The sequence below is a fragment of the Camellia sinensis genome, chromosome 5, assembly GCF_055761805.1.
Source record: "Camellia sinensis isolate YWXY chromosome 5, ASM5576180v1, whole genome shotgun sequence".
In the NCBI taxonomy this organism is placed as follows: domain Eukaryota; kingdom Viridiplantae; phylum Streptophyta; class Magnoliopsida; order Ericales; family Theaceae; genus Camellia; species Camellia sinensis.
In genome coordinates this window covers 185,102,473-185,128,833 of record NC_138965.1, presented here as the reverse complement: position 1 = coordinate 185,128,833, position 26,361 = coordinate 185,102,473, and the positions used below count along the sequence as shown (strand labels likewise).

Genomic DNA, 26,361 nt, shown 5'->3' with positions numbered 1-26,361 from the left:
TTTTTTTTACTGTATCACTATACACTTAGGCCTCGTTTGAGAACAAATTATTTTAGTAATTTTTTTTTTTTACGAAAAGATGTGTAAAAAGTAAATAGAAAAGAAAATCTTTGAATTTTTTATATAATTTGTTGAATTTTTAACTTTTTTAATAACTTTTTGACTTTTAAATTAAAATATAATGTTGCCAAACGAGACCTTATTTCCCTTTATATCATACATGAAAAGGACTTCCACTAATATGAAAGGACTTGCACCCCTTGCAATGCTTGATTGTATGTCATTTCAAAGTAAGCATTGTTTGGAAAAATTATTGCAAGTAAGAGCATCTCCAATGGTTTGCCATTAGAGCTGCCAAAATTATAATATAGCAGTTTTGAGGAAAAATGGGTTCTCCAATGGTGAGATATAGCAGCTCTTAAAAATGGCAAATGCCAAAGTTGTTGCCAAGTTTGACAACAACTTTGGCAAATGAAAAATCTGCTAGCTCACCCAAAACCAACTGATTTTCTTCATTCCTTCCTTCACTTTCTCCCTTTCTCACCCTTTTCTAGAATAAACTCAAACAAAAATAGATCAATAATTTCATTTTGTGAAATTCACGAAATTTGTTTTAAACAAAACTCACCAATTTGTTTAAACAGTGTTGGGAATTAACATTTGGAAAAAAAAAAAAAATCAACAATTTTTTTTAAATAGAATTTCACTAAAACAACAACATTCAAGCAATCTCAAACAAATCTCAAGTAATCTCAAGCAATAATCAATAAATCTGAAGTAGAGTTTAAATAATAAATACTTGGATTTAAAGAAATAGGTTGAAGCTCAGTGCAGTTGCTTCAGCTTCATCTTCTTCGTTTTCATAGTCTTCTTAAAGTGATTTCAAGGGTTTCGGTTTCTCACAGACAAATCGAAGATAAAGGTTTAGGATTTCTCACAGACAAATCAAAGATAAAGGTTTAGGGTTTCTCACAGGCATATCGAAGATAAGGTTTAGGGTTTCAGTTTCTCACAGTTCTGCGATCTGAAGAGAGGGTGGATGAGATTGTTGTCATCGACTGATTTTCACCAAGGGTCATTGATTTCTCTTTCTCTCTCTGTCTCTCTCTCTGATCTTCATTGATCCGAACATTCTAGAGTCAAGATGGAGAGAGAGAGAGAGAGACGATTGAAACAAAGAAACCAAGAGTTGATCTCAGAGAAACAAAGAGTTGTGAAACGGGGTTGTGGTGGAGAAGAGGGTTGGACAAAGAATTTGGGGGTTTGAGGATTGGAGATCGACGGTGGGTGTGGTGGTAGTTTTGCTGGTTGTGGTGGTGGTGGTTCTTGTGGTTATGGTGGTGGTTGTGGTGATAAAGAAGTTGACAGACCGGGGGGGGGGGGAGAGAGTATAAGGGAAAGGTTTGGAGACGGTAAGAGAGAGGGAGAGAGATGAAGATAGTGAGAGAGGGAGACATAGGCAATGGAAAGAGACAGAGAGATAGATAGAGAGAGAGAGAGAGAGAGAGAGAGAGAGACGAGGGTTCATCTGAAGTGAGATGATTCACAGTTGGATTATTTAATCCAACTGTGCTCTTTTGTTATTGGAATGCACAAATTGAGCAACAACTCTTTTTCTTTCTCAAATTCAGAAAAGTTTGAAACGACTCTATTTAACGGCTATAAATTAAACGGATAAAAAAAAGGCCATATTTTTACTCCTTATAAATATAAACAACCAATCTCAATTTGAATTCACAACTTTCAATGTACATAATTTTTTTTCGTTTGATTTTTTAGACAATCAGTATGGAAGTTTCATAAAAAACAAAGAGAGGAAATCATTCACCACTCAAGAAGATGTGGTAATTTATAGAGCTTGGTGTCACATTACTGAACACCCAATTGTTGGGAATTCATAACCTCATGCTCATTTTTGGGGAAGAATTTTTAAAAATTATTGCTCGCTATAGAATGATCACTCAAGAACACAAGTGTCTATCTCATCTCGATGGAGTGTAATCATGAAATGTTGTAACAAAATTCGTGGGCGTTTAGCGCAAGTCGAAAATCTACCCCCAAGTGGGATGTCTCAAGTTGATGTAGTAAGATTTCATCTTTATTTATTATGTTAGTTTTTTTATTCTGTATCATATCAAAATTAACTAATTAATTAATTTAATATTTTATTGATACAGATGCTTCAAGCAAAACTTTTATACCATCACGATGAGAATAAATATTTTTCTTTTGAATATTGTTGGCCAATCTTGCAAAACAATATTAATTAAGTGGCAAGATGTAGCTCATACGAACACAGTGAAGTCAAGGATACATGCACCGTTTTCTCCTAATGTAGCCCTTGATTCCCCTATGGATAACTACATTTCTCTCGAAGACCACAACAGTCTAAGTGTTGGTAACAATCCAACTGCTGGTAATAATCTAATCGGTGAGGGTAGTGTCTCTGCAAGGGATAAAAGGCCTATGGGTAGGAAAGCTGCAAAAGAATTATTTCGGAGAAATCAAGTTAGTGAAGCTGAAGTCCACAAATTTAGCAATGTGTTGGAGACTAATACCAACATCTTGCTAAGAAGGAAATGAAAAAAGTTGAAAGAGAAGAAAAAAGGATTCAAACACTGCATGAGATGAAAGAACTTGAGATAAAAAGACAAGAACATGAGATCAAAAAGAAAGAACATTTGATAATAACCACAGACATTTCTTATATGGACCCTTAGACGAAAACGTATTACACAATACGAAAAAATGGGATTTTTGCCAAGTGGTCCGCAAATGTTAGCAACTCAAATTACTATTTTCCCTTGCCTCTTGATGCATAATTACGGGAGAATGCATTTTTTAATTTTGCAATGTCATTTATTTTTAATGTAATTTTTAGTTTTTATTTGCATTGTCATTTTTATGTTCCAATGTAATTTTTAGTATTTAATTTTTTTTATATTTTTTATATTTGTCTAGTCAGTTATAATATAAATATATAATTTTTTTTACAAACAATTAAAAAAAAGGTCACAAAAGACAAAAAATAAAAATAAAAAAACACTAAAAAACCTAAATCCAAACAACACTTACAAATTTGGAGGGAAAGTTTGTTGAGATTTGCCAAAATAGCATGTGTACCACTGGAGCACCATTTCTATAATTTGACAAATTACTACTATTCATTAGCAAATTATAGCAATAACAATGGTATTATAACAAATACCATTGGAGATGCTTTATAAATAAATAAAAAACCTGAAGTTAGTGAAAATTTTCAAAATTGTAATACGTGTAGAATGAATGAAAAAAATATCAACAGAAGGAAACATATTATTGGTTAGATCAAAATGTCCTTCCCTCTTTGCTTTTCATCCTTAAAAAGTAGCTATACTTTACACATTGTTGTTATGTTGATGGAAAAAAAGAAAGAAAAAAAGAGGGGAAGGTGGAGAACTAAAAAGAAGAAGGTGATGAGGAAAACAAAATAATGTAGATGGCAGCAGTAGAGGGAGATTGCTTAAAGCTGTACAAGAGTTTTAACCTCATCCACCACATCATTCCCAGGGGAAATACCCGTGTACAAAATCATTATAGAGTACAGAGAAGCGAAATGAGGATGTCCCGCTCCACACAAATACATAAACTCTGTAGTTGAATTTGTTAAAGATCTCGCTGCTAAGCTGGTCATGGCATAGTAATGTGCAAAGATCATATGCTTAATGGTTCTGATTTGGTACTTGTGTTGTTGTAATAAGAGCTTGGAAGCTCTCAGTGTTGGTGTTTCAAAATCAATCCAATTATGTGTTTAGCACTTGTCTATCTAGAGGACATTAATAAGCTTTTGAGTGTTGGTTGCTAGCTCTTTCCCTTTCACCTTAAATGCCTCTACTCCATCTCCATCCATGTGTTTTTGGTGTCACTGGCATTGAAAAATGATAACCATTACCTGCTAAAGAATGGTGTCTAAACCAACTATTTGCCTGTGCAAATGTTGGTTGATAGTGCCTCTTACTACCTCTATCTCTAAAGGGAGCTTATGTGACTGGTCTCCCTAACTTAACTACTTACGGGCTTTCATTCTCATCTAGATCTCAAACAAATGCGTTTTGAATTCTACTGTATGTAAAGGATGGATGATAATATGTTTCACCACTCTTATAGCCAGAAGCCTGATTCACTTTCTTTGGTCATTGTTGTAGCGATTATAGACTTGTTGGCTCTGTACTTCATTAATCATCATGGCGATAGGCTTCACCATTTGCTTGTGATGCTCTCGCTCTCCGGACTACACTAAGACAAAGATGAATATTTAGTAAACCCCCTTGCTGTATTACTGCCTATCAAATTTTCACAATTTGTTGACTTATGAAAGCACTCACGCTCAATTCCTTAAGTTAAATTCCCACATCTTTTTTTTTTTTATTACCTTTATTGTAATAAGCCTATCCTCTCTTCTCTGACCATATTCCAAAATAAAAATATCAAATTATCAAAACTGATTAATATATCTATCTCAACCTTGTGGCAATTTCCCCTTCAAATCATATCAAGGGTATATCATATCCTCTACAACCTAAAAATTCAGTGCAATACAGTTGATCATATTTTTCCTTTGATAGGTGTGTTTTTTGCAACCAATTAGTTGATCTGTAGCTAACTTCAAATTCTTCATTGCCTGGATGGAGTTGCAGGTGTCATATGAAAATGGGGAAAAATTGAGACCACTAGTCTCAAAGAAAGCTAGAGCAAGAACCCCATAGATGCCTTGGCCATTAGCTATTTAAAAGACTCTACAAAGTCCACAAATTGAACCAAGGAAGGATTCACCTTCCCCCTTGTCCTGCTCTTCATCAAAAGAAAGAAATAAATAAATCTATTCTTAATTTTGAAAACAATCCACACATACACGATAGAGTAAAGCTAGCAATCAAGAAGCTTCCCATCTTCTTTCCAACACTACTCCCGTCCAACTACTCTTTTAAACATGATTTTGATAAATCTCACCTCACTATTAATCTAATTTCTCCCTTTATCTTTGAAAACAAACAAATTTAAATTTTTAAAGACAAAAAATTAGGGATAAAATCGCTTTTTAAAGACCAAATATATTTATTGCCAGAAGTGTCACTATTATATTTTTGTCAACAAAATTTAGACATTAATGATGAATTATTTTCTTTTAGGAATCAAAATTTTTCTAAAAAAAAAAAAAACTTTTTTGGGACAAATTAGTGACATTTTAAAAAAATTGTTGCTAAATACCTTGTTTTTTACTATTCGACATAATATGTTAGTACCTATCCTTGCGATGACAGAAATTAGTCCAAATATTTTTTATATCAAAATTTTTACATTTAAAAATAAAAAATTTAATCTCTAAAATTCTTATATATTTAAATTGTAATGGAACAAATCTATGGGAGAAATGGACTCAATGGAGACTTGGTTTATTGAACCTTCCTCTCGTATCATGTTATATTTATTGAAAATAATCAAAAATCATTTGTAATGGGTGGAGTAATTTTAGATTTTACGAACTAATAATTTTTGTGATTTAGAGAAGCAACTTGAAAAAAATCTTTAATGATTTATATTTATTTTGTCAAAGTTTTGTTTCTATATAAGTAACGTCAGGGTTGATTGACGTAATTCTATCTAAATCATTTCGCGTGTCCTTATGTTACTTAAATTATCTCGCTTGTCCTTATGTGTGTAATTTTTGTTGTTGTTGATTTTTCTTCTTGTTGATGTTGTTGAGAAACATATTGCAACAGATAAAAAAAAAATCTGTGGTGTATATGAATCTGCGATGCAATAGATAAAAAAAATGTTGTTGAGAAACATATTAAAAAAGATCTGTTCAAACAGCTCTGAACAAATTAAAAAAATCAACAAATAAAATTCAAAGGAAAAATTGTACAGATAATAAAATTTGAACAGATAGATTTAAATATATAAGTGAAAAAACAGATAATAAAATTTGGACAGATAGATTTAAATAGGGAAGAAAAAAAATTGAATAGATAAAAGAATTTCACATCTTAACATATAGATAAGTTAAAAATGAGAATTTCGAGAGAGAGAGAGAGAGAGAGAGAGAGAGAGAGAGATATAACAGAGATGTAAAAAATCAATTAATCATGGACAGGGGTAAATTTCAACAGATAGTAAAATTTTAAATAGATAAGGGAAAAAAATTAAATAGATAGTTAAAAAAATTGAATAGATAGAAAAAAAAAATTGAATAGATAGATATAAATTTAAACAGATTGTAAAAAAAAGTCAACAGATAAATTAAAGGGTAAAATTGAAAATAAGATGTCCTCCAAAACTAACAAAAGGATTTCTCACTAAACTATTTTACAAATAATGGACCTCCCATCAACAAAAAATATCTATTGGATTTAAACTCTTATACCCTCCGACTTTTCAATAATTTTCTCCTATTTAAATAAGTTAAAAAAGATTAATTATCTAGAAATTAGAAAAAAAAAATGCTATTGACTTTTACTTTCTCATTATAATAAGTTGTACCAAACAACCCATTATTATTACACAAATAAATTATGTAAATGGCATGCGTTTTCATAATTTTTAATTAAATTTAGAAAATGTTTCACTCTGCTCATCAGTAATAAATAAAGTAAATTATGTTGGACAATCTTTATTGTACTTAAATAAATCAATTCTGTTTGGGTACTAAACGACAAACAGAATACAAAGAATAATAAGAAAGGAGAGAGAATGTTTGATTACAAAAATCAAATTAGAAATAAAAAATTAAATAAATAAAAATATATTTTATTTTGTTACTAAAATAAAATTAAAATATGATTTAAATAAACAAATAAAACATAAAATAAATTAAACAATTTACTTGATTAATTTCTTCTAATAATAATATGATCAAGTCCAGTGTTCGACACTATGTCCTTAAGACAGATTCGTCCTCTCCACGGTGCTTTCAGAATGTGGACGTCTATTTCCCAGGATGAAATGATCAACAACAAATAAAAGCAGCACAATAATTTATTTGTTCAATGAACACACTTGGTGTATACACTCTTTCTCATAGAAAAATAATAGAATAAATGCAGCAAAATGCAGAGATGAAATTGCAGCAAGGATGGACGAAAAATAATCAATGAATTCATCAAATGAGGGCTGCCTATTTATAGATGGATTGGTGGCTGCTGGTTTTGAATTAAATAGGTGCAAACCTGTTTGAACAAGTACTGAACCTGTTGGGTTTTGAATTGGACAGATAACCGAATCTGTTTGAATTTGAAAATTAAACAGACTTGAAATCTGTATTCGGTTTGGACAGAATTTTGTAGAGAGGTGCATCACAAAATTTGAATTTAATTTCAACCCAGAATTTTGAAATAAAAACGGACAGATTTTATTTCAAAATAAATAAAATAAACTTAAATGATTTTGGCCCAAAAAGATTAGTATTGGGCCGAACAAGCCCAAACCCAGGCCCAGGCCAGCCCGCCAGACAGAATGACGGTGGCGCGCGCACTGTAGACGCGCCCGAACGTCCCGGGAAAATTCCGTTTTGTTCATTTGGGCTTATTACAATTCAGACTCAATGTCACGGTTCTTAATCTGATCTCGCAAAGTGCAATGCAAGATTGATAAATCACCAAAGAGTCCAAATTCAGCAAATCGTTTTGAAAAATCGATTTTTAGAAAGAAGTGCCAAACATGGACTGCTTTGCCAGATACAGAGTTGCCACCTAAATATTTTATTTTGGGGGAATTTAGGAAACCCTGACTCGTGCCTAAGGCCACGTGTCATTCATCACCAAAGTTGCCTCGGCTTGGGAACTTGGGTACGATTGGGGAAGGTCATGCAATGAGCACCCCTGCTCGCCCGATCAAAGATAGGCCACTACTAAACATGATATCGAGTTTTTGAAAACACATGCGTTCTTATTCCGGTTTATTAGCCTAGGATTACTATGTGATGCACACAGCATACAAGTATAGACTAGATCGCCTGAGTTGGAACAAAACATTTCATGTTTGTTTATTTGAAAATGGTTTGATGGTGCTGCTCGCAAGTAGGCTAAAACACGGATTTCAATAAATCGTTCCAATTCAAATAATCCAACCTTCACCCACAAGCATTCAGGCAGTTATATCAGATAAGCAAATAGCCTCATGGCAAGCATGCTATCATGGCAACACTCACACACATGCAAGATGCTAAAGCATAAACACTCACCGAGTACTCTGAGCCAAAACAGAAACTAGTTAGTAATCAATGCATGATCCTAGTTCATGTTAAGATGGCTAATACAACACATACGAAATGTAACTAAGATAGGCTCGGCTATTCTAAGATGGCATATGAGATGCTACAGATAACACGTATTCAACTCGGAATTGAAATACAATGCAGTTAGTATGATGCGCCGAGCCCGGTGCATGCAAAACAGATGAATGAATGCGAACATGCGTGAATAAGGATGCTAATTGAAACATGCCCTAAAACTAACCATCGTAAGCTAGTAAATAAAAGAGAGAAAGAAATGGGTTTGGAAGACATGCATCACACACACACACACACACACACTTATTACAATAGTTGTGCCCTCTCGACGGAGGGTCCGAATAAATAATACAACACCAACTAGCTAATATAAGCTAATCTAATTAAGCTAGTTATTACACAACCAAAATGAATAATAAATTACAGCTAATTATTACACAACTCTAATTAATTAACAAACTAACTAAATAAGCAATTAAACTAGCATGCAAACTATATGAATGTGGACTGCCTCAGCTCTGCCTTGAATGATAAAGGATGCATGCATGCTCGAGACGCCTTGTCGGGAAATCCATCGCAATGCCCCAACTTGCCTTTGTTTGCAATTGATCTCAGAAACTTGCACAAAGCTCTAGAGAGATGAAACTCCACCATAGGAATCTGTGGGAAGGCTGCCGACCATCTTATGGGCATGGGAGACCACCTGTCGACCACCTTTTGTGGTGGAAACCAAAGAAGGTGGTCGGCCTGCCAGAAAACCTGGTCAGCCGACCAGTTTCTTCTCCTAGATTCTGTTTTTCTGCAACAAAGGGAAAGAGAGAGGCATGACAAGGTATTTGCAACACATGTGTGCATGACCACTCTCCCTGTTATTGCATAAGCTCTAGGGAATGTAGTCCTCGACCCTCGGGCCACCAATCACGCATCTCGATGCATGATGGCCAAGGAACCAAATTGCACAACTTAATATAGAATGAATGCACGTATGAACACATAAATGCCTAAACTCCATCATGTGTAGTCAAGAGTGTCGGCGACCGGGAATCAAGGCACGTTTTATCACTTCGAGTATGAAACGTCCCTCGTTTCCCGTGTTTGGGCTAACTCCTATCCTAAACACAATGCAACAAACAATGGCATGCACAATGCAACTTTAAGTATGCAACCTAAATGCTATGCAACTAAGTGATGCAAACATGCAAAGGATGACATACAAACATGCAACTAGCATACACAATGCTATGAACTAACAATGGCATATTCAATGCACGTGGTACTTAGCATACACAATGCACCTAAGAACTAACATACACAATGGGATAAACAAGGCATGCACAATGCAATGATCAATCATGCGGCAATGTGGCATACTCAGTGCTATGGAATACAATGGCATACTCAATGCAAAAATGGACTTAAACCAAAATGACTGGGCCTCAGCCACACCCAAATCAGTGGCCATAGATGATGAAAAAAAAGCATCAAAACTCATGCCAGCACGCACAATATAATGGCCTCGAGCCTAAGGCACAAAAACACAACTTCGCACATGCATTAAAAGGACTAAACATGGAGTACAATGTCATATATTCCAGCTCTGAAATGGCATATATTCCAGCTCTGAAATGGCATATAACACGACTCCAAAACGACTCCGAATCATGCAAACAACTCACACAACGCATGTTGAATGGCTCAAGCATTGAAACTAGTAAAGTGCATTACACTATAGGCATGCAAAGCGATGCTCAAATGATGAAACCAACCCCAAACAGACCTTATGCAGGCCCAAAATAGTAGCAAAATGGGTTGGGATGATGGCTTGAAAGGCACAAAAGTGAAGCTCATGCAATGGCTCACAAATAGGGCATAAATGCACAACTCTAAAGAGCAATTAAAGCATTGAAAATATGGAAGTGTAGCACCCCTATAAGCTCTGAAATATCATGCCCAATAATGCCAAAACATGTAAATAGCTCAAGTTAAGCATGCAAGGGACCTCCAAACTCAAAGCTAGTCAATGTTATTACACAACAAGTATGCATGGCTAGCATTTTTCGACCAAGAGGCCTCAAGACAGAGCTAAGGCAACCTAAAATATGAACAAAATCAGTTTGAAGTATGGCCAAAATATGTTAGAATGGAGGGCCAAAACAACATGCATTGTGAGCTAGTGAACATGAGTTACACTATAAGCATATGAAGCATGTGAAGAACTACCAAACCAAGCAAAAACAGAGTCATGGCATGCCAAATGATGGCCAAAAACCCACTGACACAAGACCAATACATGCAAGAGTGACACGCTCCTTTGATAAGCCATGAAAGGGATTACTCTACAGATGCAAGAGGCAAACAAAAGGTGACCAAACCAGCCATAGACAGAGTCTAGGCAGGTCCTAAAAGTCACTAGAACGGGCCTGAACCAAGGCTAGGAAGTGTGGAAATATATGCTCCCTTGGAAAGCCAAAAATGTAAGCAAACAAGGCCAAAAGAGAGAGGGTCACCCCTCTCTGATTTTGACCCTCAAAACCACATGCCAACCATTGAAAATCTGCTGGATTTCAGTGGCTAAAGGGCCAAGCAAAGCTCAATACAAAGGTCTCATGCCATGGCTCAAAACAAGACTAAATAGAGCATGCAAGAGGGTAGATGACCCCCAACACCAAAAGAGCCTTAAACAAACATGAAAATCACTTAAATATGAACCTTGTTTCAGTTGACAACAAAGCTCAAATAAGCATGCAAATGAGGGTAAGAGAAGGATCAAAATAATGCTTAAAAAAATGAAAAGTGATTACCCTTGAAGCTCAGCAAAACCAGCAACTTTTCTGAACCAAAACCCAACTTTTGAGACCTCTCAAAACCCTCCAGCAACTCAGTAACGATGGTGGAGGTGTATGGTTATGAGGTGGTGTGCAATAGGCCAAGAAGAAAGCGTTTTCTAAGCCTAAAGTATAGAGACAAAGAGAGAGATATAAGCTTTGCCTTAGAGCAATTTTTCAACCTGGTATAAGGAGAGGCAAGGCCTCTCTTATGGAGTTTCAAAGCCAAAGCTTCTTCAAGAAGCTAAAAACAAGGCTCAAGATCCTCCATACACGTGTATGGAGGATCCAGTCTGTGCCTTCCAGTTGGCACAGCTGGCATGCACTCAGACAGACAAAACAGGAGGAAGCTGGTTGACCAGAAGAGGTGGTCGGTCGACCACTTTCCCTGGTCGGCCGACTAGGTCAAGTGGTCTCCTAGGTAAAAACTAGTCGGCCAGGGCAAATGGTGGTTTCCACTTTGAAAGCAAGCTAGTGGTGTGGTGGGAGACCAGCAAATGTGGCCCAAAGACCAAGAAAACCAGCTTCTTGACAAGAAAACCGGCTGGCGGGGAGAAAGTGGTCTCCAAGGAGAAAAGGTGGTCTCCCACCCCTGTACCACCTCCCAAACAAGGAAAACAAGGTTCATGCCAAAAATGAACCAACACGGATTCAAAACGAGAGTTCGGGGGGCAAAGCGCCGGGTGCCCCGAAAACTGGCTGTTGAGCACCAAAAGTGGCGTACCGCCACAAAAGTGGTCTCCCGGACCACAGTCTCCCTCTAGACAGAGGAAACACAGTGTGTTCCAAAAATCGTGCCAAACGGAGAATGTTAAGCGGTCCCGAGTCGAGGCGCGCGGCCAACGATTTTGAAAATCGGAAACTAGTCTCCAAACGGGAACAGTGGTCTATGACCACGAAAAATAGTCTACGACTACTGGGAGATGGTCTACAAGACCTCTCCTTCCCTTTGGGAAGAGAAAACAAGACCTGGTCTGCAGACCGAGTCAAGACACAAAAAGTTCCGAGGCTCGGGGGGTAAGGCTCTCAGCCAAAACTACAAAACTTCAGAACGAGCACAACATGCGCGATCACTGAGCGCTCAATCAATGACGTGTGAGTCTTAAGGTCGGTCAAAAATGGGGTGTCTACAGTTGCCCCTCTTTGACAGAACTCGGAAGTCATAAGTGACGGGAGTGAATGTCAAAGCCCAGAGACGACCCATTTTTGACAAGGCCGACGACTTAGACAAACAGGCAAGATAATCAAAGAGATGTGCCCGCAGGCAGGGGCAAAATGCAAGTGACAATGCGAGAAGCCGAACATAACTTATGATCATGCAAAGAAAGCTGTAATGAAGCAAATATACACAATAAATGCAACAATTTTAAGCAAGAATGCAAATCAAACTACATTTCATGCAGTAAGAATGTAAGAGAATTATACAATTCTTGCTACATCTTACACGGAAAATACAATACCGTCCGGTTCATCAGGTCGCACCAACTTCAAATGAACCATACATACAATATCGTCTGGTCACACCAGCCTCGAATGAACTGTACATACAATATCGTGCCTGCAAAAGAGAGACGCTTAACAGGTACAACATAGTTAGTAACATATGTTCAACGCTATATCGAACGCGGATACGCATGATGCTGATGGAAAAGCGCATAGCAATGCAAGCGAAACATGCGTGACAACGCAAGTTAAGTATGGATGCGTGACCATACCAGTGGAATGTGCACAACAATGCAAGTGGTGTGCATAACAATGCAAGACAAGTGCAACTTCAAAGCATGTTTGAAATAAAATGCTGAGTAAAGAAGGATACACCGAGCCTTAAAGAGAGCAACTAAAAGAGAGCAAATTCCACTAAGTAAATAAAACGCTGAATAAATAAAACGCTGAGTACAAGCCTTAAAGAGAGCAACTCAAACGCGACCTCCGATTTACCTCTCGGAGGGGTCGCAATGTACTCAAAAGGATACACCTTGCTATTGACAAGTAATGACGAGCCACACGTCGAAGACTTGAATTGAAGTTCCCGCGGAGACATCTCGCGCCGAAAAGTGCACTTTTTTTGTACTTTTTCAAGAGCTGAGGACTCCAATCATCACCAAAATACACAGGGAGAACCAAGGGACCTTGGAGACCAACAAGGGGGGATGGACGACCACCTAGGAGAGCCACTGACCAGTTTTTGCTCACAGGGTGGTCGGCCAGCTAGAAAAACTGGTCGGCCGACCAGTTTACAAAATCTAGGGCAGTTTTGTTTTTTTCATGCTCGGATCTTTAAGAACTCAACTCCAAAACACTTTTCCTCACACATCCACTGTTGAAATCACCTCCTTTTGCTCCCTAGACCATTTTCTCCCTCAGATCTGCGCTTTATACGCGTTTTCCAATGCCCCACGTGAGGTTGTTTTGCGAAAACTTTCAATTCTCTTCACTTTGAACCGATTAAAATTTGATTTCGGAGCTTCTTTCTCCATTTTCACCACTTGAGGTATGTTTGTCTCGAAGTTTGGCACATTTTCTCGGGAGTTGACTTTTGTTGACTTTTTCCTTTCCCGAGAGTTGACTTTTGTTTACTTTTTCCTATTTTGGCTCATTTCGCTCATTTTTGCTCGTTTTTGCAGATTTCTCTAGATGGCGGATCATTTCCATCATGGGGGAGGTTCTCCACATGCCGGGGGCGAGCCAGACGTCATGTCATTGCCTCCGGGGATTCGGCCTTTTGACCCCGAGAGGTACGATCCTCCAGAGCATGTCTTACCTCCTACCACCTTTTATCACTTCACTGACTTCGGGCGGCGAGCACCCATGGACCTACTGCTACGGGAGCCAGCGTCTCATTTATCCTACCAGGCTCGAGAGGTACGCACTTTTTTTTATGTTTTCTGCAATGTATTCTGCATTTCCTGCGCATTTCATGCCTTCGCAATGTATTTTAGCCGCTTGCTTCGAACACATTCATATGCACAGTACTTCTGCTTATTCTGGCACACGGCTTAGGAATAGCACAATATTGATTTGGCACGTAGTTTACTTAGGATATGATGTTGACTTGGCACACCACTTACAACACAGTATTCTGTTAATTTAGCATACTGCTCACTTCGAACACACGGTTCATCCTGACCACACAGTTTATCTCGGGCACACAGCACATTTTTGGGCACACAACTCATTCTTTGGGCACGCAACTCATTTCTCGGGCACACAGCTCACTCTTCGGGCACACAGCTCATTTCTCGGGTGCACAGCTCACGCTTCGGGCACACAGGTCACTCTTCGGGCACACATCTCATTTCTCGGGCACACAGCTCATGCTTTAGGCACACAGCTCACTCTTCAGGCACACAACTTATTTCTCGGGCACACAACTCACTTTTTGGGCACATAGCTCATTTTTGGGCATGCAACTCATTTCTCGGGCACACAGCTCACTTCTCGAGCACACAACTCATTTCGAACACACGGCTCATACATTTTCATTTGCACGTAGCTCATTCTTAATTCTGAACACGCAGCTCATAAATTTTCATTTCTGAACACACAGCTTATTCACTTCATTTTGAACACGCAGCTCACACATTTCAATTCTAAATACGTAGCTCATACATTTTCATTTGCACGCAGCTCATGCTGAACATGCAGTCCGTAACGCAGTGTCTGATTTTATTTGCACACAGCTCATACTGAACACGCAGTCCATAACACAGTATCTGATTTGATTTCCACACAGCTCATACTGAACACGCAGTCCATAACACAATATCTGATTTGATTTGCACACAGCTCATACTGAACACGCAGTCCATATATTTACTTCATTTCTGAACACACAGTTCATCTACTTCATTTGCACGCAGCTCATACCTTTCATTCTGAAAATGAATACATCTGTTCATTCTGGATGCAGGTATCTTCCCATTCCACGCGGGGCTATGGGTTGATCCTTGCTAGGGAGTGGTATGTGGAGCTCCTAGATATCGTTCGCCACATCGTGGATGAGGCGGGATTTGGACCTTTTTGCGCGGGGCTATCATGTTACCCGGCAAGTAGGACCCTTATAGGGGCACTCGTGGAGAGGTGGTGGGACACCACCAACTCGTTCCACTTTTCAGCTACTGGGGACATGACGATGACCCCATTTGACTTCGCCATGCTGACTGGCCTTGATGTAGCCGGCCGACTGGTCCCCTATGACGCAGATATGGGTGAGTGGGAGGCGGATTGGATTTATCTACTGGGAGTCTGCCCGCCGATCGACAGATCATCGGGTAGAGTCAGGTACACCTGGTTTCTCGTGCAGTACAGGGGGACTTCGCCCGAGATTGTCGAGGAGATAGAGCAGTATGCCCAGGGGTTTTTGATGTTCCCCCTCGGGACCACTTTGTTCTCCGACAGGGGGAACACAGTTGGACTTTATCTACTCAGTGCTTTAGTAGATCTATCCCAGGTCAGCCAGTATGATTGGGGTGGCGCCAACCTCGCTACCCTTTACTGTTATATGAGTGCGACCTCCCGCGGGTGGGGGAACATAGTCGGTGGCTACTGGAGAGCCTGGAAGGTACTTTCTGTCCTCTTGATTTACACTTCTACTTTTCATTATCTGTACACTGCACACACGACATACTTTTCATTCTATACTCTACATTCTGCACTCAACATTTTGTATTTTTCGTATACTTTGTATTCACATTATGCACACAGCACTCTATATTTTGTATGCATTCTGTATTCTGATGGCCATTGTTCTGTTTTTCACAGCTATGGGTTTATGCATACTTCCCGACGTTGGCCCCAGAGCTCGAGGCAGAGGCACCTCTTGAGATCCCCTACTCTCAGAGATTCGAGGGTCGGTGCCGGCCGAGGACTCAGGAGACTCTGCCCTTCCTTCGGCAGTTCTTTGATACTGTGCGGGCGACCGAGGTAATCTAGAACTCTCAGTTCTTCGGCAGTGCTTTGGTTCATCTTGCATATTTATGACATCTAATCAGTTTGTGCACTTGTTATCTACAGATCACTTGGGAGCCCTGGATACCTTTGGGAGGAGATACCTGTTTCCGATTCCCTGGGGCGTGGGCCTTTTCTCGATACTGGATTTTATTTGAGGGGCTAGTGGGCAGGGCTTGGTTTATGGGGGATCGCTTCATGCATTAGACGATGGGCAACCTTGACCAGGGTATCCCCTCAGCACCTCTAGATGACATGCGATCCACTGAGAAACTCACTTCCTAGGAGGCCGAGGAGCTCATGTTGGGCACTGATGCAGTTCTGTTACTGGAGGAGGGAGATTACGTGACCTACCGCCATATATACTTGATGCCTCCGCTGTCAGATGTTTGTGCTCCCAGGAGGAGGGCTGCTGACGTGCCTTCCTCGAGTCACACCCGAGCTAGAGACATTCCTTCGATCAGTGGAGCTGGCACATCGAGGGGTGGGGCTAGAGAGATCCCCCCGACTTATCAGTATGCTGGGTGGCCGGATCTCCCAACCGAGCTGACAGGATGGCAGTACGAGACATCTTACCCGATTCCATTGGAGTTGCCAGTGCCCGATCATCGATACGTTAGTGACCCTGACTCGCCACCGGCATGCTTTACAGTTTTGATTTATCACTCAAATATTTAGACATTCCTTCATTAACTAATGACTTGCACTTACTTCTGCAGCCTCCCAAAGAGTATTGTAAGGGGTTACTTGAAGTGGTGGCCTCACTCGAGAGCATGGTCCTGCGGAGAGAGACGCAGTTGTTCATCGCCAGTGTCTCGGTACTTTTTGATTTCCTTGCCTTTATCATACTTCTGATGACATACTGAAATTGAACATTCCATTACATTGGTTGACTGCATGTGTAGAGCACATCTGACACACCACATTCACATACTACATCTACAAGCACACACTCTACGCAACATTCCCACATCTGCATCTGACATACATACTTTGGCTAATGTATTCAAATTGTCCTCTTTTTTTTTTTTGTTTTCAGATGCCACCGCTACAGGCTGGGCCATCCGGTCCTTCTTGAGGAGCTGGGAAAGGGGACTCGACTCGCCACCGAGGTAGGCGTAGAGCGCCTATCAGGGATGATGAGGAGTCCAGCGAGGAGGGGGAGTCTACGCATCCTCAGTCGGAGACATCCGCAGGCAGAGAGGAGGATTTTGGCTCCGGTTCTGAGAGTGGAGTTGATGCCGGGGAGGGTTCCAAGGACAGCAGCTCCGATTCAGATGATGGTGTTGGTGCAGGTATTGCAGAGGCTGTCCAGGCGAAGAGGATGAAGAGAGCCTCCCGATCTTGAGCCCGAGAGCATTGATGCAGATGTTCCTGCTTTCTTTTTCTTTTCTACTAGTAGTTGTAGCACATTGTACAGTGTTAGGCAGTTTTATTTTCTTTAAAACTTTGTACCCTTGTTGTAAAATGTTGTAACAAAAGGATCAGGATGGAATGAAACAACTTTTTGTTCGAAAAGTGTTGTATTTTGTTTTCTTAGCATCGCATTGCATCATTTTGCACAAAAATGAGATTGAATGAAAATCGAGCATTGTACATTGCCAAGTTAGGTAGTGGACCGACGTAACAAACTAAACAACTTAACTTACTAAGAAACAACAAAACCTTAGCAAGTTTACAACTCGATAAACAAATCCCGACAATGTTGATTAAACAAAGAGTAACAACTCGATGAGCAAACTTAACAACTCGATAAACAAGCTTAACAACAACTCAATAAATGAAGAACAACAACTCGATAAGCAAATGCATTTCAGACAAACCGGGCGACGGAATGCATCTGAAACAGAGGTAAACTCGGACCTTCATCACTCCCAACACATGGAAAGGCTAGGAGCTCTCTCCTAGAGACCCGGAAAAGACCAAAAACCAGCTTTCCTCCATGGCCGACCACCAAAAGTGGCTGGCCGACTAGTTTCCTGCCTTGGAGACCAGTTGTGTGGTCGCCCGACCAGAAAAACTAGCTGGCCGACCAAAAAAAGTGGTCGGCCGACCAGTTGGCTTGGTGACCTCCAGATTTTTGACACGTGTCCTCCAAACAGTGCCTTATCCTCCATAAAAGTTTCAGCTTCGTGGTTCTTTCATTTCATCTCAGTTTTGTATCAAAATGAAGGCATTTCTCATCCAAAACCTCACAACTTGGATTGCTACTTTAGACGGCTCGGAAAAGTTGAACTTCCGGGGCTTCAGCATAAATGCACTATTCACGTTGAGTCGCACTCCGCTGCATCTTCCATTTCTCCACGCCGCGGCAAGGTTTTGGAATTCGGTAACACACGCCTTTAGCTTTGGCGGGCAAGAGGTGTGTCCTACCTTTGAAGATTTCCAAGCTTTGATGGAATCCGAACGTGACGAAGAAATCTTGCCCCAACTTCGCTTCGGCCACGCTTAAGCCCTAGGACGAATGTGTGGGCTCACTATGCACGACGCTCGATCTTTGATCCGCGACGGAGAATTGGACATCCTCAGCCTGATTCATCGCTTTTCTGATGCTGGTGACCGCGGTGATCCCACTGGTAAGGTTTTCGGCGTCATGCCCTTTGTTTGTGCATGCTATCTCATTTTTTGCTTGCCCCAGGCTTCAGCGGGTCTAGCATTCGTCTAATCAAAGTTGCCCAAGGCTTGAAAGAGGGCAAGAGCTGCATAGTTATGACATTGGCCAAGACGTTGATGGGCTTGGATAATTTCCATCACGGGGAAATGACCAGATTTGCGGGGAGTCCACTACTACTGCAGGTAATGTTCCCATTCTTCCTCACATATATATTGCTCACATCACGCGGCCTTCAGGCTCGATTTTTCTCTCAAAACCCTTTTCTCACTTTTCTTTCAACGTACACCTCTCTATTCTTTATTCTCTCATTTTCCATCCTTTCCTAGGTGTGGTTGATGGACAAATTGCAGGTTGTGGACTCTTACCCAACATACTCAGCTCGCGGCTATTTCTTCCGACGACGTCTAGTCGACGCCCTTGATGAGGGATGGTGGTTCGACTGGATGTGCAATTTGTCCACAGACCACATTGCTTGGCGGTGCCCTTGGCTCAATTTACCGGCAATGACCTACAGCATGTCCCGGCAGGCCGGGATTCAGTTGATTGGCCTGATACACTGCGTGTTCTACTTTCCTTTTCGGTTCCAGCGCCAGTTCGGCCATGATCAGATTTACCTGGCGGAGGGGATAGAGTATCCAGTTGCATTTCCAGTCCAACGCGCACAGCTAGCTCGGTGTGCCACGACATGGGGGACGAGAGAGCTTCTGGCCCCCACCCCACTTTCAGTTACACTCTTTCTGATGAGTGCATAGATTGGCTCAATGAAGAATCACATATTGGGCCCAGCTTGGCATCAGAGGCTTCAACCAGCTCTGGGAGGGGACGCGGGAACACCTGACTATGCCCCTGATTTGTTTGCTTTAATAAGAACTTTTAAGTTTTCTTTATGAATGTAATGAAAAGCAACTTCAATTTGTATGCAAGAGCAGGAGAACTTTGTATTGAAATCAATAAAATTGAAGGTTGTGGGTATTGAAAATTTTTCGTTTGGTCCAAAAATGGTCTAAGTTGTAAAAATATTAATTTGAGCAAAATCAATTTTTATTAAAACTTTTCAAAGACATTTTTGATATGGATCAAAACTGGACACGCCTGAGATCTGTCACGGAGATGCACAACCCCGGATCCCAGCAACTGGAAAGTTGCCCTTAGTCTGAATGGCACTGCACCGGAGATCACAACCAAGCTCTTGAATGCAAAAATAGACAAAGGTGACCAAACATGATCACATGGACAAAGTTGATCGGGGAAGTGTTTATGGCTGGACTTCAAGATGAAGTTGCCTACGTATCCCAAAGATGGGAATCATGCCTTACGTAGTTCGGCTAAGGTTCACTCGTGTATTGACACTCTCCTTTTGTGCTCTAAGTTTTGCCAAGGCCGCCCTTTCTGGGTTTTCAACCTTGCGAGCTCAGTTTTTATAATTTTAAATTTTTCATGCTCTAACTTTTGCCTAGGTCGCCCTTTCGGATTTTCGGCCTAGCGAGCCTCTCAGGGGTAATATTTCTTCAATTTGTCCATGTTGATTGGCTGTGAGAACTCTAGGCCATCTAGGTCCATCAGAACGACAGCTCCACCCGACCAAATAGACTTAATGATGTAGGGCCCAGTCCAATTGGGTCTGAACTTGCCCCTAGGGTCATGGATGGGGGCTCGGTTGTCTTTGGGCACCAAATCTCATTCCTTTAAATTTCTGGACTTAACCTTCTTGTTGAAAGCCCTGGTAATTCGTTGTTGATAACCTTGAACATGGTACAACGCTTTCAGCCTTCTCTTATCAAAGAGCATGAGTTCCTCAAATCTGCTCTGCTGCCAATCTGCCTCAGCTATCTGACACTCAGCCAGTACTCGTAATGATGGGACCTTAATTTCAATAGGTAGAACGGCCTCCATCCCATAATCCAATGAATATGGAGTCGCTCCAGTAGAAGTTCTAATTGAAGTCCGGTAGCCCTATAGAGCAAATGACAGCTTATATGGCTAGTCCCGGTAGGTTTCCATCATCTTCTACAAAATACGCTAGATGTTCTTGTTGGCGGCCTCAACTGCTCCGTTGGTCTGCGGCCGATATGTAGATGACTTGTGAAAAGCCACGTTGTATTTCTCCAACAAGTCAATCACTTCCTTCTTGAAATGGGAACCATTATCTGAGATAATCTCGTTCAAGACCCCATAGCGATAGATGATGTTGTTCCTGATAAACTTTACAATGTGCGATGCCTTCAACACCGCATAAGATTGGGCCTCAACCCACTTTGTGAAATAGTCTATCGCGTCCAGAATGAACTCATGCCCATTAGACCCCTTCGGAGTGACAACCCTGATCACATCGATTCTCCAAACTGAAAATGGCCATGGCGAAGTCATATTGTACAGCTTCGATGGCGGGATGTTCATGCGGTTTGCATGGATCTGACATTTGTGGCATCGCCGAACAAAGCCGATACAATCCTCTTCCATGGTGGACCAGTAGTAACCCTGTCTGAGGATCTTTCGGGCTAGTATCACCCCATTCATGTGCGCTCCGCACTCTCCTCCATGGATGGCCTCCATTAGGCGCTACGACTCTTCAGCCTCAACACACAGCTTATGCATTCCCAGATGACCTCTCTTATACAGTTTTCCTTCACAGATGATAAATTGAGCAGCCATTCTTCGAATTTCCCTCTTGTCTTTGGCATTTGCCCCTGGTGGATATGCTTCTTTCTCCAAGAAGTTCCTGACATCGTAATACCAGGGGTTCTCATCTTGAACCTCTTCTATGGCAGTAATCGACTCGTAGGCTGGTGTAAACTTCTGGTCAATGATGATCGGACGCATCCGGACTCCTAAAGGGATGTCTATCATAGAAGATAAAGTTGCTAGTGAATCTGCGAACCTGTTGTTTTCTCTTAACAGATGAGCGAAGTTTAATTTCTCAAATCAAGTAATCAGTAGGTCCAAGGTCTGGTGGTAAATTCTCATTTTTTCTTCTTTGACTTTCCAATCTCATTTAGCTTGAGATACAACAAGGTTCGAGTCCCCGATGACGTCCAACCGTTTTGCCCCTAGTTCTAGGGCGGCTTCTAAACCAGCAATGCATGCTTCATACTCTGCTTCATTGTTTGAGACTTTGAATCGAAGTTTAAATGCTAGAGGGATACGGGAATTGTCGGGTGCTATCAGCAACACCCCTATCCCATACCCGTACTTGTTTGATGCTCCGTCAAAATACATCGTCCAAAACTCATCTTCGATATGCAAAATAGCTTCGTCTGGGAATAAGTACTCAACTGCTTCATCCCCCTCAACTGGGTGATTGGCTACGAACTCCACTACCGCTCTCCCTTTTACTGACTTGCGAGTCACATACTTCAGATCGAATTCGAAAAGCAGAAGCAACCAACGGGCTAGCCTACCCGTAAGTGCTGGTTTCTCGAAGAGATATTTGATGGGATCTAATCTTGAAACCAACATTACAGAGTGAGCTAACAGGTAGTGCCGCAGCTTCTTGGTAGCCCATACCAAGGCCAAACAAGCCTTCTCGAGTGGAGTGTAACGGGTCTCGTAATCCAACATCTTCTTGCTCAGGTAGTAGATAGCTTTTTCCACTTTGTCCTCAGACTCTTGTGCAAGCATGCAGCCCATTGTAGTTTCAGTTACTGAAAGGTACAAAATCAACGGTTCCCCCGACTCAGGTGGTGACAACATGGGTGGGTTCTGTAAGTATTGTTTGATCTGTTCAAAAGCAGCTTGGCATCGGCTGTCCTATTGGAACTTCTTTCCTTTCTTTAGGAGACCAAAAAGTGGTTCACAAGTCAAGGTTAGTTTTGAAATAAACCGTCTTATGAATTGCACTTTACCCAAAAAGCCTCTCAGTTCCTTTTCAATCCTCGGTGGTGGCATTTCTAAGATGGCCTTGATTGTGGAAGGGTCGACTTCGATACCTCTCTGTGTGATCAAGAACCCCAGCATTTTCCCTGCTGTAACACCAAAAGTACATTTCTGAGGATTCAGCCGCAATCGGAATTCTTTAATCCTTTAGAAGAACTTTTGCAAGGCGTTGTAGTGGCCCTCTCTTTCCTTGGACTTGACAATCATGTCGTCCACGTACACCTCAACCTCCTTGTGGATCATGTCGTGCAATATTGTGGTCGCAGCTCGTTAATATGTAGCTCCAGCATTCTTTAACCCAAATGGCGTCACTCAATAACAGTAGGTCCCCCACGGGGTGGTAAAAGTAGTATTCTCCCTGTCTTCGGGTGCCATTACCATTTGATTGTAGCCTGAAAAGCCATCCATAAACGAAAGCAAAGCATGCCCCGCTGTGAAGTCCACTAACTCGTCGATATGCGGTAAAGGAAAGTCGTCCTTCGGACTGGCTTTGTTCAAATCTCTGAAATCGACACATACCCGAATCTTGCCATCCTTCTTCGGCACCGGAACTATGTTGGCTAGCCAAGTCGGGTACTCAGACACCAGCAGGAACCCTGCGTCAATTTGCTTGGTGACCTCTTCTTTAATCTTGAGAGCCCAGTCCGGGCGAATCGTTTTGAGTTTCTGCTTAATGGGTCAGGCCTTTGGGTCAAGAGGGATCCGGTGCTGTATAATCTCAGGATCGATTCCAGGCATGTCTTCATAGGACCACACGAAAACATCTTTGAAATCTTTTAATAAAGCGACTAAGCGCTCGCGCTCCTCCGAAAACAACGTGGATCCGATCTGGACCAGCCGCCGATTATTCTCAGTACCAATATTAACTGTAGTGATTTCATCAACCAAGGGTTTAACAAATCTCTCCTGCTCTTGATCAATTAAACGTTCTAAAACCGGAGGAATTTCTTCCTCGTCGTTTTCATCAAAATTTTGAAAGTCCTGATTAATACAATAAATCAAAGGCACAGAAAAGTACTCAGAAATCACAGCCATTCCATTCTCATTAATCACTTCCAAATCGTCCGATTCCTCTGTTATAACAGATTCAAAAGAGAAAGAAAAAGACGACCTAGACAGGACTGTGGCATCCGGGTTGTCACCCCCACGAATACCGGACTCAGACTCAGACGAGCTGGAACCTGATTCTGACTCCATAGACTCGGTGGAATCAAATTCTGGCTCACTACCTGACCCGGTGCTGCTTGATAAAAATCCCTCCTCGTACTGCCAGATGAGGGAGGGTGCGATGGATGCATCCAAAATGTTTGAAGGTGGGCTCGCAGCCGTTTCATTCACGATCATGGACACCGAGGAGTTAGCCCCCAAGCACTTCTGTACGATCGGAGGATTTGAAAGTAGACAAGCCAGTGCTACCCCCATTTCAATCTCGATGTTCTCTGAATCCACTTTCCCACACTGCTCAACTTCGGTTGATGGGTCTGTCTGCTCCTCGGCAACATCATTCCCGGATAACTGCAAGTCAAAGAAGATCTCAAACCCTGGCACGCGACGCTTCTCCGCATTCAACCATGGCTTTGGGAAGCCGCAGAATGGAAAATCCTCCCTCTCCCGGACAAAGCGTCCATTTAGGGTACCCTGGATGGGTCGGTGCACTAACTCATTAGGCTTTCCTGCCTGCTTTGCCCTGGCTCTCCCGGCCATCTCCTTGCCTTTCGTTACCTAATCCTCTTTGGTGGGCAGATAACCCAAGCCAAAGGTATGCGGGTTGTGTGGCACTTCGGCCGATACTGCAATGCCTTTGCGGCCACTCTTCTCCAGTCCCATCCCGGGGATGTGTTGGAGCTTGTTCATGAGGTACACTGATTGTGCGCTGACATATAACCCCTCATCAACAGCTAAGATGTTCTGTATGACCCGGGCCTCAACCAGAGTAAACCCTGATAGGAACACATCCTCCGTGCCGTGCTCGATTTCCAGAACTGGTGTAGACACTTCTGGCGGCGGATGGATTGACGAACTTCTAAAAACAATAGCCACCCCCTTCTTGTGGAGGTATTTCAACATCTGGTGCAAGGTGAAAGAGACTGCCTTTACCTGGTGTAGCCACGGCTGCCCCAAAAGTAGGTTAAAGGTTACGGGAACGTCCAAGACATGAAAGTCAATCTCGTGTTGACCCGACTAACCTGGGTCTGAATTTTCACAGTCTCCATCACCTCTCTGCTTGTGTTATAATACGCCCTTATCACTTGGGCTGTTGGCACAAAGTCCGCGGGCTTCAACCCGATTGCATATGCCATCCTTGACGGGCACACGTTAATAGCAGATCCTGTATCAACAAGAACCACCGGTATCCATTTGCTTCTACATTCCACAGAGATGTAAAAGGGTTTGTTATGATTTGCGCCCTCAGGCGGCAGTTCCTTGTCGAAAAAGTCAACATCGGGGAAGCCCTTCCCGAAAAAACCAATCCCACTAGTTGTTCAGGCGTGGTGTCTATTGAGAGTTTGGCCTTGTCCATTGCCGATAAGACAGCTTGTTTATGAACACGTGAAGCCATAAGCAGTCCCCAGATGGAGATGTCTGCTTGTATCTTTTTTAACTGCTTCAGCACGGCCTCTTCTTCAAGTAGCTTCTCTTTCTACTTTTCTGACTCCTTGTCCTTCCCAAACGCCTCTGGTTGATCTAGGTGCAGGGGTTTGAAATACCACCCACTCCTAGTCATATGGTCGACTTCACCAATGTACCAGGTATCATCCGGTTGATTGCTCCCCCAGTCCTCATCAGTATGGGCAAGACATAGGTCATCGTCTTCCCACCACATTCCATCGGCAGCCGACAGACACCTGTCCGGCTCTATTATAATGGTCCCTGTGCCCACAGCACCTTGCGTTCATGTACTCGTAGCACGTTCTATTCTTGTGCCTACATTACCTTCAATCCCCATAGGAGCTTTGGCCTTCCTGGCTCTCTCAGAATCTTCGATCCCTTCCCATTCTAACTGCGTCAATGCAGCCTGCTGTTCAATATTTCCTACATTCAAAATGCCCAAGTCCCGAGCGAAATTCTTGGCACCGGCGCTCCCCGGCGATGCATTCTGATCCCTGGCCCTTCCGGCCACAATTGATGTCCTTGCCCCTGACGGGCCCTTTTCCAGTTGAGATTCTTCAACAACATCTGGTTGGTCATCAAGCCACCCAGTAACCTTTGCTGACCCATTAAAATCAAACCAGTTGACTGTCATGTCTGCTGGATCTTGTTCGTTGAAAAACTGAAGGTTAGCAATGTCCTCTTCCAAATCTGCTAAGTCATTTAGCCTCTGATCAAGTCCATCTTCCCGTACTATGCAAGTCTCTACCCCCGTTGGCAATTCTACATTTGGCCTAGCCTGGCCTGCTGACGCAATGTAGCCACTCGGATTATATACCTCCTCAACACAGCTCCCAATTTCCTCAGATCCTGCATCATCAGCCCCACTTTCTTCCAAAATCATCCCTATTCCATCTTCGATGATCACCACCATTGGTTCAGGTTGGGTTCGGGAGATGTCCAAAATGCACAAGTCAGTGCTGTCAGGAATAAACACCTCCAGCTTGGGTAGGTGAAAGAGGGTGATATATATGCTAGGGTCATATGACATAACCCAAGTTTGCATTGAGTTGATGCTTTTGGGAGGTGGGGCTTGGTTGTGTGGTGGGAGAGGGTTGGTTGTGACGTTCGGCTTCTCCGAAGGCACGATCACCCTGTTGTCGACGAGATCCTGAATCTCGTGATGCAATCTAAAGCAATGGTCGGTGTCGTGACCATGTTGCTGGTGAAAGGTGCAATATTTGGCT

The 26,361-nt window shown here is 41.9% G+C and overlaps 1 protein-coding gene across 5 annotated transcripts in view; it reads left to right on the top strand.

Annotated features, from left to right (window-relative positions):
• The window catches only part of LOC114271799 (uncharacterized), a 206,716-nt gene that overhangs the window by 17,236 nt on the left and 163,119 nt on the right, over positions 1–26,361 (top strand). For 4 of the 5 annotated variants that reach the window (XR_014330695.1, XR_014330694.1, XM_082870717.1 and 1 more), the window contains one exon: positions 4,677–4,877. The exons of the other annotated variant lie outside the window; for it this stretch is intronic. Coding sequence is in view for 2 of the 4 variants with exons in the window: in XM_082870717.1 (XP_082726843.1) it covers positions 4,677–4,745 (69 nt within the window). In the remaining 2 variants the exon portion in view is untranslated. Of the gene's footprint in view, positions 1–4,676; positions 4,878–26,361 lie in introns of those variants that run through there. 5 annotated transcript variants of the gene reach the window in all.